General features: G+C 33.0%; 1 protein-coding gene across 1 annotated transcript; it reads right to left on the bottom strand.

The window, feature by feature from the left end:
* Positions 1 to 5,490: 5,490 nt before the first annotated feature.
* LOC140863586 (squalene synthase-like) lies at positions 5,491 to 12,745 on the bottom strand. Its single transcript, XM_073267118.1, has 15 exons — positions 12,588 to 12,745; positions 12,135 to 12,337; positions 11,316 to 11,358; positions 10,177 to 10,266; positions 9,142 to 9,217; positions 8,676 to 8,745; positions 8,028 to 8,171; positions 7,839 to 7,943; positions 7,562 to 7,708; positions 7,326 to 7,401; positions 6,691 to 6,779; positions 6,183 to 6,274; positions 6,035 to 6,080; positions 5,877 to 5,946; positions 5,491 to 5,790 (listed from the first exon to the last, which is right to left on the bottom strand). Coding segments are annotated over exons 2-15 (1,245 nt in total). The 5' UTR covers positions 12,330 to 12,337; positions 12,588 to 12,745; the 3' UTR covers positions 5,491 to 5,788.
* Positions 12,746 to 13,467: the final 722 nt, after the last annotated feature.

Raw genomic sequence — 13,467 nt, 5'->3', positions numbered from 1 at the left:
ACAATACACACCAAGCTTGTATCAACTCACTAGATAGAATGGTAGAAATATCAAAGCTAGCAACTCAAACCTTGACCAAACTTCAATTGATTCGAATCGGTGTGAACTCGAACTCGATATTCTTGAACAATCTGAAATTTATATCAAGTCATTCAATATTTCATTCAACTCATTCCGAAGCTCAACAACTCAAGGCTTGCTAATTTGCCCGAAATTCAAACCGGCGACGTAACGGTTCGAAACCAATAATTTTAACAACTCAAACATCATCTAAACATTGATATATAACTTATATCAATATCATTTCCTCACTTAATTCTCGAAATCAGCAACATATATTTCCAAAAATTATCAAACATAAACTGACGGCGTAACGGTACAAATTCGGTACCCGAAACTAAAATCTATCAATTCTAACCACCAAGTCTACTTCAAATATATCACATACCACCAGAATATCAACTTAAACCACCATATCAGAAGGTGCAAGGATTCGAAATATATTCTAAAAATCATAACAATTGCATATGTTGACCGTTCTTCGTTCCGGTTTCGATATCGTAAAACTTATATCATCAAGAACACTAATACATACTCAAATTATGAATTTTCCCAACATCATAACATCATAATTTCAAGACCTACTGAATCATAAAGATACTTACATCAATAGATAGCCTTTCTTGCAAGGATTCCAAAACTATGCTCGGTTTTGAAATCGGACGGCCGGATCTTGAACAATCGAATTTTGAAGATGAAAATCCAATGAAGAATTGAAGCTCTCGGTTGTTTTGGCTGAACAAATCTGAAATCTGATGATAAAACATGCATTTACACGTTCATATACAGCCAAATGACAAGTGTCCCACTCAAAATCTGATATTTGCACTTTGGCCCCCGAATTGTCCAATATTTGCAATTCGGTCCATGCTCGAGTTTCTTCTTCAAATTAAATCCTCTTTAATTCTCAAACTCGTAATTTCAATCTTAATTCCATAAATATTTAATTCAAATATTTCTAACTTTTAATTTAAGAATCCCGGACTTTAAATCTCAATATCCGTAAATTTTCAAATTAAATATTTTCAGCTCGAAAATTAAATCTCTAATTTCCATAATTTCTCCAATTATTATTTTCCAAAATTCGAAATTTAAATCTCTAATTTCGTAATTAATAACTCAATATTTTCGGGGCCTTACAAAAGTGGTCACCTAAGCTATCATCCGACGGAGCAACACGTGGCTCCGCTCTTAATTGCACCCCCCTGAAAATAATTTCTGGGTCCGCCCCTGATTAAAGTAGTGTTTTAGAGAGTTTCTAAGAAACACTTCTCAAATTTTCCTTAACAAAATTTCACAAACACTACTCAAGTCCACTTATATGTGTCTATGTATGTATGTAGTGAAATTAAATGCTTGGAAACCAGGCCGCTCATGTTTTGGCTAGGGAAGCGGTTTCCATGTCTGATCTCTTACGGAGGGTTACACCCTCCCCTACTTTGATTTCTGCTGTAATTTTGCCGGATTTGATTTAATGTTATTTAACTTGAATTTTTTTTTTTTTTTTTAAAAAAGAAATGCTTGGAAACCAAACAGGTGGTGTTGGGACATCACCGAGAGGGAGTTGGCCATTACTGAGAAGACTGCCTCAAGTTACTGACTTCATGTTTTCCAATGGGATTTCAGTTGGAGTGGAGATGCTGACGTCATTCTCACTAACTTAGTGCACTAGTCACTTGCTTCTTTTACCCTTTTTTTTTTTTAAGAAAAAAATTATTATTATTTTGATTTTTTTATTATATATTTAATGCTTTATGAAAGACACGTTGATGAAAGTTTCTTCTAAAGTGAAGATTAGCCATAGGTTGCTTTCTATGAAGACCTTGTGATATCTTTTTCAGTTGGATATTAGTGGCTTCGTTTGTTGTTATTTTCATGTTATTTAATTAAATATTAACTAATTTGATATATGATATTGCTCAATATATATATGATGTTGCTAATAAATAATTAATATTACAAAAATGAGATGATCTACATGATCAATCAATCTAGAGTGGACAAGAAGCCGATCTGGGTGGACAACCAATCCATATTGGTGAGCATATCCGAATGACAACTAATCTGGGACGGCAATCGATCTGAGTGATTAGATATCATTCCAACAATTCTCAAAAAGCAAGTTTTGTGAATCCCAAAAGCGTGAGTCACCCACCACCCGCATCATAAACAATTTTTTAGAAATATTGGGGTTACTAGTGACAAATCCCTGAAGCTCAAGTCATCGATTACCAACAAAATTCTCCCCGACAACACAAGAGTCAACATTGAGATGTAAAATGAGAGATTAACCCTCCCCTCAAATGTGAGAAATTTGATCTTTTTATGAGGTTTTTCAAGAGTCTTGCGGGTTTGGGCTCTATATTGGCTTTGCTTAAATTTTATATATTTCAACTTTATATTTGTCGAGCGAGCTTAATAATTAAAATTGAGCTACTAATTGTTAAGAAATGGACTTGTACCTAACTCACCTAAAAAACAAGCTAAAGAGGTTAGGGTTGCCTTGTCTAACTATGGGACGGGTGAGGCTAACTATGGGTCGTCCAACACATAACGGTAGAACCTGGGCTTTGATACCATGTTAGAAATAGACTTGGACCTAACTCATCTCAAAAGCTAGCTAGCTCAAGAGGGAAGGTTTTCCTTTGTTTATATAAAGGGCTCCCAGGTTATTTAGCCAACTGATGTGGAACACAAATTAAGACACCAACACACCCCTCAAAAGGGAAAGTTTGCCCTTGTCTATATACAGGGCTCCCAGGTCCAAAAATGAAACGACTTGAGCGTGGAGATATTAACGGGTGGCCAACTATGGGACGGATGAGGCCAACTATGAGCCGTCCAACACATAACGGTGGAACCCTGACTCTGATACCATGTTAAAAAATAAACTTGAACCTAACTCACCTCAAAAGCTAGCTCAAGAGGTGAGAGTTGACCTTGTCTATATAAAGGGCTCACAGGTTATTTAGCCAACCGATGTGGGACACAAATTAATACACTAACACTAATTGGGGATTAAAATAATTAAATTGAGTTATTACCCATCAACATGAAAATTAAATGACTACTTCAAGAAATATTTCCTTCATAAAGTTTATGATCGTTTTAATTCCCAAAATATACTAAATTGGTTCTGAATAATTTTTTTTTTTAAAAAACCAATGTAATAATTAGCAAAAAAATAAAATTAAATTTGACCATTGTTCAAATTTAATTTATGTAATAGAGAATGTAATTATGTAGCACAGTTTATCTAAGAGGATTTGGATTTTGGACCGTATATAAGAATGTAAGAAGAAGATTTATTTATTTATCGAGAAAAAAAAGTATGGATAAATCCGATGTTTAGTTTGTCTAGTAAATGATCATTTTCTGGAAATTATTACTTTTGGTATCCACCCTTTTAAGGTTGTGTCAATAATAATTGTATTATGGGATTACTTTGTGAAAACAGTGGAAGAAATGGTAGGTAGAATAGTATTTTGCATTAAAAAAAAAATATATGTATGCATATCTTTTTCATCATTTTTTTATTAGACAAAGTAAAACCCACTTTTACATTTACATCGTAAAGTAAGTTCTATGTCCTTCGCAAAAGAAATAAAAGGATCAATTCTGAGGAATTATGCTAGCTATGGTAATTTATTAGTTACTACTTAGTAGCAAAGCACGTGCGTTGTATGTAGATAACGAATTTGAGTGTGCTATGGATACTCGTAAATTTTGCGAATGAAAAATAGACACATAATTTTTTCACCTTCTATTCAATAACAAATATTATTTCATATTTTATTTGTCATTTTAAACAACCATGATTTCTTCGATCATTTTCTTGTTTGATTTTCAAATCATCCCGTTATTTTTTCATCTTTTTTTTTTATTTTACATATTTAATCTTTCTTGGATTAAATTGAGCAATCATGTCATCATCTCTAAAAATTAAAACATTGATAAAGATATATCGGATTGAATTTAAAAATATAAAGAAAAAAATAAGGTTGAAAGACGTTTAAAAAATATATTAAGGAAAATGTTAAAGAAAAATTCCATTAATAAAGTTAATAAACTGAAACCTTGTGTTTTAAAACTATCTTCACTAGTTCAAAAGAAAAGGTTGAGTTTGCACCAAAATGGAACATTACTTGGAGGTTGAGATTATTAAAAATATCTTATAAGTTCTAAGAGCTTATAAGTTGGTTTAGGAGCTAATAAGTTGTTAAAGTGTTTGGATGAACTTACTTTAAACGAATTAAAGATGTTGATGTGCTTGGTATTATAAGATTTTTTTATTGTCAAAATTACCAAAAAAAATATAATACTTTTGATTTTTTTTTAAAAAATAGTTTTAAAATTTTATAGTAAGTATTAAACATATATTATCAAAAATAAAAATATTTCATATTTTAATTTAGAAAACTTGATATTCTTTGAAAATTTTATTTTTAAAAAAATATTTAATATTTTACAAGTGAAGGGCATGACAGAGATTTATGAAAATATAGAATGCTATTTTGGAGATGTAAAATTTTAAAATAAAATCTATTTAAAAAAATTAGGGTCACTCCAGCATTTTTAAAAAATAACTTATAAGCTGTCAAATAGCTTATTTTGACATCTTATAAGTTGTTTAACCAAATTATTGTCAAACAAATTGAAAGTGCTTATAAGCTCCAAAACAGCTTATAAACTCAGCCAAACACCTTTTTACTTGATGGAGCTCAAATATATCACCATTTAAACAAGTTTAATCGTCGGAGTTTTTTTTAACATTGGTTTTAATTTGACCCGTCAATTCGGGTTTGGCTCTTCGGGTCAACCCGTCTCGTCATTAAAAAATGACGGGTGAGTCATACTTTTGGCGGCTCGTCAGGAGGCGGGCCTAAACGAGTAGTCCCTTTTGGGCCACGGGCCAAGCCACCCCGCCAATTTTTTTTTTATATATTTTTTAAAATTATATTATAATTAATATTTTAAATATTTATGTTGGATTGATAAGTTTTGAACAATTTATATTTATATTGTTTGAAATTTTTTATAAATGATTATAAGCTCTAAAATGATTTATATGATTTATTATAATTTATGTTTAATTGATTAATTTTAAAAATTTATATTATTTATAATAATTTATTTATTTTTAATGAGTTTTTAAATATGTATATCATTTATAATTGTTTATGTATGATTTTTTTTAAAAAAAATTTATCTTTTAAATTTTTTTTTTTAATTTTTTACGAATTGGCCCGCTCAACCCACAATTAATGGCGGGTTGGGTTCGGGTATTCCCAACCCGCCATCAATTCAACCAATTGACAGACCTTGTTTTAATGCAAATTTAATCGTCAGATTTATCGAAATTTTAAAGCCTAAATTCATTGCTTTCAACAATTCATTCAATCATTATCCTAAAATTTGCACAACAATGCATGGACATGAAAATTGCTTGAGATGACAATACCAAACACTAAATACAAGATACATAATACTCACCATTGGATTTACAGCAAACATATTTAACAGCTTTCTTGGATTATGCAAACATACATACCAGAAAGCATTACACAGCAGAAAACTTCAACGGCTCGCTAAGTTATTCGAGTATGATACAAATAATAGCAAGTGCAATGGTTCAACAGCAAAAGTGATGAAACTTCAAATATCATCCTGGTCTTCAGGACAACAGGGATAAGTTTCTTTCTACAGCTACTTGTCCATAACAAGAGATTCCTGCATTTTACGAAGAGCGCGATGTGATTGGAAACCATTTTCTTATGTAATGACTAAAAATTACTATCTTGGATGGAAACACTTACAGATGTTAGTAGCTCGAGTTGCAGATAAGTATGATACGAGAATGGCGAGTATGATAAAAATGATAGCAAACTGCAAGAAATAATCATAATTAGAAAAAAATGTGATGTGCAGTCATCTGTTTCGACCGAAAGTGAAGAAAAAGGAATTTGATGCTAACCGTAGCAGTATTATACTGAGGCTTGCTCTGGATCACGTAAGATTTCCTGGTGCAAAAACAAGAAGCGTTGGTTGAAGTCAACAACAAATTTCTGGAAGAAAATAATAATAAACTTCTGGCAGGAAAAAACTAAAAAAGCTAAATAAACCTTTGGTTTATGGTTCCCGAATCCCTGCAAATTTTCAAGATCACTTCTAAGTTGTCCTTTGTCTTTCTAGCATTAGGATCATCGTCGTCAATCTAGGAATTTCAGAAAACAGCCCGTTTTTAATGTATGACGGGAAATGATAATGCAAGCAAAGAAAAAAAATCAACATTCAACAGCATCATTAAATAATTTTAATCAAGACTGTTCGGTTATCTGTTATGTGTACGCATTTACTGAACAAAAATTCTGATGAGTAAAATGAGCATGAAAAGCTTATAGCATATGATAGATAGACCTTGAGGCATGAATATAAAAATCAGAAACAGAAACTTGGTAACTAATTTTCAAACGCTTCAAAACCTTGATCTACTCGATTTGATGCAGAAATAGTTGTAGTTAAATTAATTGATGCCCATTTACAGTAACATTAATGCCTAAGCTCTTGCCATGAAGCATGTTGCATACCTCCAAGTGGGAATGTTATACTCATGTAGATGAGGTTTCGTACCTTAAATTTTAGCATACGAGAGAAATCATAAAAGGCTCCATACACATCTGGCATGGCCTTAGTTCGGTCAATAACTTTGGCAGTAAGACCTAGGGCAAGAAAAAGAGAATAAAAAACATAGCATCTTTTTTTATTTAGAACAGAATTAACATGAAAACAGCACATAATTTCAAGAAGTCTGGCAGAAATATAAAGTAAAAGCTAAATGCAACCTGAACATAGGTCAAGTTATTTTGTCAGAAACAGCCACATTTGGATGTGGCATAAATTCACATGTTGCACTTCAGTTAAATTCTGTATGGTTGACTATAACAAAATGGTCAAAAATTTAGGAAGCTTTTCAGCTTGTGAGCTCTTTTCAAGGTTAAGAACGTTGAAAAGAAAAATGAGCAGCAATAAAAAGACTGATCATTAGTATAACAGCAGACCAACACAAAGCGCTTTCCAGTATAGATTGATGTAAATCTGTCATGACCCAATTATTGATTTTTCCACTTTGCCTAGTACATGTCATCCTCCACTTGCAGATTCAGTTTCTCAACCTCACGAATGCATTACGCAGAAAGAAAGGTAACAAGAAATAAACACAACCATGTTGTCGTGAAAAAAGATCGGATTGAGAGAATTTATCTTACCACGTCTCATTTTCACAACACCTCTGAATACTTGAATGTTGTTGTAGCACAAAGCTAGAGTCCCTATTGCCATTATCTGTGGATATTAACAAAGCCAAATCAAATGTATCTTCTGATTTTTTACAATAGAAATTTGAAAACAAGCCAGAACCACTCATGGATGTGGTGATGACATTAACCATCCAAGTAATTCACAGGAAGTTATATTTTGAAAAACGATGCATCAACATGTATACCTGTGGAATTGCACAAAATCGAAAGATTGATGGATCCCGCAAAGAAGACATGTATTTCATACAGTCTTCAACATGTGATAAAGCATTTGTGACCATGTCATTCAGGCACTGCACTGCCTTAAATGAATTGTCTTCATCTTTTAAGTCCTGAAGGAAATCCAAACAGCAGATAGTGAATTTGATCTTCCTTTTTTTTTTTTACCATGTCAATACTATACTTTTGAAATGAAGGAAGTATAGTATTGAATTGAAGGCATGAAGCAAGGAAAAAAAGTACCTCGAGTTTGTCGACATATTTATTCCAAATTTGGCGAGGCCAAAACATTCTTGATTTGGGAATCTCATTGATATCTTCCAGATAATCCCTGATAATATTTGTTTTCTATACTTATCGAAAAGAAACAAGGCAAGTATCATGAGTTTCAAATGGGAGAGAAAAAGTAAACATTCATTTTGCTAACAGTACCTGAAGAAATAAACCCATTGAGTTCGAGAGAGCATCTGAAGCAAGATCTTCTTTTCCGGAAGCATGGAAAAGCTTTGACAATCCTAATCCGACAAGTCCAGCCACATAGTGACAATATTCATCATAATCATCTATCGTTTCTACCTGGGAAGGGTAAAAATTGTTACGAATGCAATTTGATGCTTGTCGTTGCACACATAGGACTCCAGAATATTTTGTCTTTCTTAATTCATCAATGTCATGTTATTATGGCTTGGTTATACACCGTGGTAAAATTAAAAACAAAAGGCAATAAGTAGAAATACTGTTGTTAAGAGATCTAGAATCCATAAGCTGACATTTCTACTTTCCTCATGAATAACAGTTTTGAGAACATCGTCAATCACATGAGCAAGCAAAGCTGTTAAATGACATTCTAGATTTGAGACCATCGTCAATCACATGAGCAAGCAAAGCTGTTAAATGACATTCTAGATTCCATGACATCACCTTTTTCCTGGTGAGTAACAGATTTGAAAATGTTGTCAAGCATAGAAGCAATCAAAGATTATATTAGTATATTCAAGATGCTAATGAAGACTTAGCCAAACCACAAGTAACCCAAACTTCCAAAGCATTAATTCAACCAACGCGAGTGTGAACAACTACCTCCTTGCATATAAATTTTGCCATTCCTGCACCCATTCTCATCGTAATATCCTCAATAGCCTCTTGATAACTGCAAAAGAGAACAAAACTTTTCATTCACAAAGAGTATCATTTCGCATATTGAACTAGTTCTGAACCAAAATAACTTCAAGTTAACAATGCCAAGCATCAGCAATCAGGAGTGTATCATCACAGAAGAAATGAAGCATGATTTTATGAGGAGATTTTGGAAGTGAAAAGTATTTATCGTCGCCAGCAGAGTTAAAATTAACTCCAATCTCTACATTTAGTCAAACTGGTGCACAGAGTTCAATTTCCTGGCTAATTTTTCAGACAAAGCATATGGTATTAACATTAATCTAGTTCCCTAGCTCAATTCACAAAATGCCAAATAAATTGTACACGTGTTTCAAGAAAAAATAGATATACTGCTAAATGAATAATGATTATCAGTAAAGAGGTTTACCCGCTTGCAAGCTCCAGAAAAGCCGTCGATAGATGATGGAACTCATCCATGAGAACCTTGTAGTCCTTAGTCCCACCTGCAAGGACATAACAAGGATGACTTCAAAATTTACTGAATCCAGTGGAGTTCGATGACAGAGAAGAATTCATCTGGATGTCCCTCATGTTCGAAATAATGAAGGTGACAACAGCAGTCAGCAGAAATAGAAGTGTCTATCAAACAATGAGACTCAGCATCATTTGAAGAGTAACCAGCCCTTGCGTGAGTAAGTTGAAAAGGCTGGGAATTTATATAATTTTTGGCCTTTCTGAAGCTTCGTACCACAATAGCAGCAGCTAGAAAGAATACTGCTTACTCCTGCCCGATTAATTTTGATCATATCTCTTTTTCTACTTTGTCGTGACTAGGGCACTTGATGTTTGATAAATGATTCTACAGTCACTTCTATGAAGATTACAATAAAAGGCTGAACTATTGTAGTCATAAAGTGGGAAATTGGTACAAGGATGACATTATCTCCTTTGACTTTAACGTGATGATAACAGAAAAAAATGTAAGGTAAACACAGAAATTATAGGTGTCCCATTTACCAATCAAAGCAGGTAATTGTCCCTAGAAAAAATTCAAGCCTGAATTAGTTTACACTTAACAGCGTCAAGATTTATGACCAAAATGCCTTAGCAGGTGCTGTAACAACTATATTCAGACAACATGCTCATTCTTTTAACAGCATTCAGTTTACTGTAAAAAGGATGGTGAATGTCAGCATATCAAGTTTTTAATTCCTTCATGAATTCAGGACATGTTCGGATGAGGATATGCAACAGATGAATTGAGAGTCAGGGATTATAACGAAGTTTTCAAAGTGACCAACAAGAAGTGCAGCCTCATCATACCTAAACTATAGCATATTTATGTTAATGACAAAGAGCGGCTACAAAATAAGATTATCACAAACTGTCCTAAAAGAATGAAGTAAAAGGTCTTAATAGAAATAACATGAAGTAGATCAAATGGCAGAACTTGAAAACTCACATGAAAAATGCCAGTCGCGGTCGTATATGTGACGGTGAAAAGACATCAAAATCGGTACTTTAACCTCTGTTGCGATGCTTGTATCATCCTCTGTCACATTAATCAAAATAATCATTTAGATTGTTATTTGGGAATCTAACAATTTTAAATGAAATATTTTATGATCGACACCGAATTATTAGTTCCTGGATTAATTTTATCCCCAAGGGTAATGACTTAGAAGAGGCTCATGGATGAATTGTTTTTACATTTTCCATGAAAAGGCAACAGTTTCTGCATTCTGAGAATCAAGGATTGACTCCTTCTCAAGACACGGTTAAACCAATGTAAAATTAAGGAGACTCAAATGTCTGAAAAGTGGAACATCTCAGGCTTGTGTTCATGAAGAATTTGTCCAGTGATAAACTCCTTTTTGGCATATTGGAATCACCAGACACCAGGTATCCAAATTGGCAAGATTTTGGGTGTTTTTTCATTTCTGATAAAATTTTGTTTAGGTAATAAATAAGCTAAGAAAGTCGGACTCGATTCTGATTTAATTTTCATGGACTGATATTATCCTTTCATTGCGATAATTATACTTTCCTTTTTCAAAAATATTACCAAAATTTATTATTGTAAATCCGTCTATAAATAGTTCCATTAACAACGGGCAAGTAGATGGTGGAATACAATTATTTTGAGTGTTTTCCCATATTTTCGAGATTTTCATGGTTATTTTGTGAGAATCGATGGGATTATCCTAATGTTATACTATATTTCCAAGATTTTCCTGACTATTCTGTGTGAATATACAGGCTAATCCATTTTACTTTACGCTTCCTCTACATCATCTAGGCATCTAAAGATATGAAAATTCATTAAATTAACTAAAGCACACACATGGTAGGCCAACAAGATTGTAGGCATGGTATCTTGGCAAAAATCCGTATAAAACCTCCATGACTCAATGCTCTCATCAGCTAGACAAATTAAAAAAATTTAGTACTATGGAATAATAGAATCCTCAACTGGATCAATCGCTTGCAGTATCGGTAGTCATGTAATTCCAGATAACGCTAACTTAATCCGTCTCTGTTTTAACAGTATTAATTAAAATGAAAACTGTAAAAAAATGTGCTACCAATAGGAAATCTTACCAACAGTATCAAGAGCTCGGAGAACCAAATAGAAGATGCATATCTGCAAAATTCCATATTATTTGCTAGATTAGCCAAGTGACTTCTAAAATAACTAGCAAATAAAACAAAACCAAAATACTAGCCCTTTCATTCTGATCACACTTCATTTAATCTAGTTGTTATTTTTGTTACCAACTTGCGTCTTACTCAGTGTTAGGATTTAGGAATCAAGAAACCAAATCTTCAGATGGTACTATCTGGTACTAGCATATGTTCATAGTTTAGCGACAGCCTATTAAAGAAAAATTTAGTGCTAGGCTACCAGATATGGGCGCGAGCTTTTGGAAAATGTTGTATCCAGTGAAGGCATCATAAGTTAGCTTTTAAAAATGATAACTGATTAAGGTAGTGTTTGGGATTGCTTCTATGAAGCACTTTTGAGCTTTTTCTTCACAAAAATTTCAAAAAGTGCTTCCAAAAAGCAATCCAAAACACTACCTTAACTGTACCTTAAAATGTGATCGATTTGGTTGGAGATGATATTGGATCTTTATTGCCCACAATCCCCGGAACACGAGCACCCACCTTAGATATATTAATTTCACTCATACTTTTACAAGTCTCGGATTACATTATTGTTGGACAGGCTATTATACAGTCGAACTTTTGGAAAAATTTGTTTTCAACGCTTTCACACAACAATATAATGCTACGACTGAAAACTTAAGCAAAGCCTTCTCAACAAAAAAAAAAATCTACAACGATAACAACTCAACACTTGGCAATTTTTTTTTACCAAAATAACGAAACGGGAAAATATAAATCAACAAAACTTACTGCATCGCGAAGATCGGTATCGAGCTGCTGAATAACGAGAGCAAAACTTCTCGAAACTTTGTGAAGCATAGAGTAGCAAAATCCCCAGTGTGGCTCCGACGGAATCTGCTTCTCCGCATACCTTGCAGCCAACTTCAGCTTCACCAACGGATATAAATCGTCCGGATGCTGCCAAATTGCACGCAAAGTCCCCATTTTCACCCCTGCTCAACGAAAACAATCAAATTCCAACCTCTCCACAAATCATAGATCAACCAAAAAACTAATAACGATCGGACATACTTCAATCCGATTCCAAATTTCGAAAAACCAAAAATCCACGTTTCTAAATAAGATTCCCAATCATTTTGCACGAAACTTGAACCGAACAAAACAGCATGTATTCAGAACAAGATCTGAAGTTCCTAGCAAAATTTTAAAGCAAAAATCACTCAAATCAAGTGCATTCCGTACCTTCGTCGGGTCTGAAAGCGGTCTGTTCTGGTAAATGCGAATCTTTAGAGAATTTATGGTCCCTGATGATCGAAAATAGGACGTCAAAAGGAAACTATTGAAATTGCGAATTCATCGGTCCATAATATATTATTGTTTGATATAACCAATGGCATTATTAATGGAATAAAGTTGGCCACTGCCTAACAATTTCACACACAAAATGCCTACATCGCCACTTTCATTTTCTAAATCAAAAAAATAAAAAAGTATTAGTAATTTTATTTGATTTATATGCATGGATCCGATCGATTTATCTTACAAAAATTATATTATTTCTCAATTATTTTTCTTAAAATTTTTATTAATTTTTGTCGCTATTTTACATTTTAAGAATCTAAATAATTTGCCATAATTTCTATGCATGTAAATATGATTTAATAAAAGTCATCAACGAAAACTATAATCAATGATATAAAATGATTTAAGTTAGGTGTTCGCTTTCTAGAAAGTGAAGATAAAAATTGTTTGTAGGATTTTAAGTTTTTTTTCCGAGAAATATGTTATAATTGGATCTTAAATTTGAGACTTAAATGAAATATAGATATAGGCTCTACTGCTTTAGGGCTCTAATTTCTAACACTCTTTAAAAAAATGTGCATTTACTATAGTCTATTATTTGTGAACATGAGATTATTATATACTCTATTTACTTTAATAAGAAACAATATAAAATTTGTTAAATTCAAATGTGGACCAAACAAAAAGCAGCACAATTTCGCGTTCCCACAAATAATTGGACGCCATTTCAAATTATCAATGCCCACAAACTTTATGTGCACGTGCGCTTCACACACCGACGATTTTCATTTTTTTCTCCGTCGTTTACATATCATCATTC

This window comes from Henckelia pumila, chromosome 4 (genome assembly GCF_033568475.1).
Source record: "Henckelia pumila isolate YLH828 chromosome 4, ASM3356847v2, whole genome shotgun sequence".
Taxonomy (NCBI): domain Eukaryota; kingdom Viridiplantae; phylum Streptophyta; class Magnoliopsida; order Lamiales; family Gesneriaceae; genus Henckelia; species Henckelia pumila.
This window is presented reverse-complemented; position numbering and strand designations above follow the sequence as displayed.

Bases quoted from the DNA above. Each gene is read 5' to 3' on its own strand.
- LOC140863586 (XM_073267118.1), bottom strand. From the start codon at position 12,329: ATGGGGACTTTGCGTGCAATTTGGCAGCATCCGGACGATTTATATCCG. The intron at 11,359-12,134 runs GTAAGTTTTGTT...GGAATTTTGCAG, and splicing joins ATACCGATCTTCGCGATGCA to ATATGCATCTTCTATTTGGT. The intron at 6,780-7,325 runs GTAAGATAAATT...TTCTTGCCCTAG, and splicing joins TGTTGTGAAAATGAGACGTG to GTCTTACTGCCAAAGTTATT.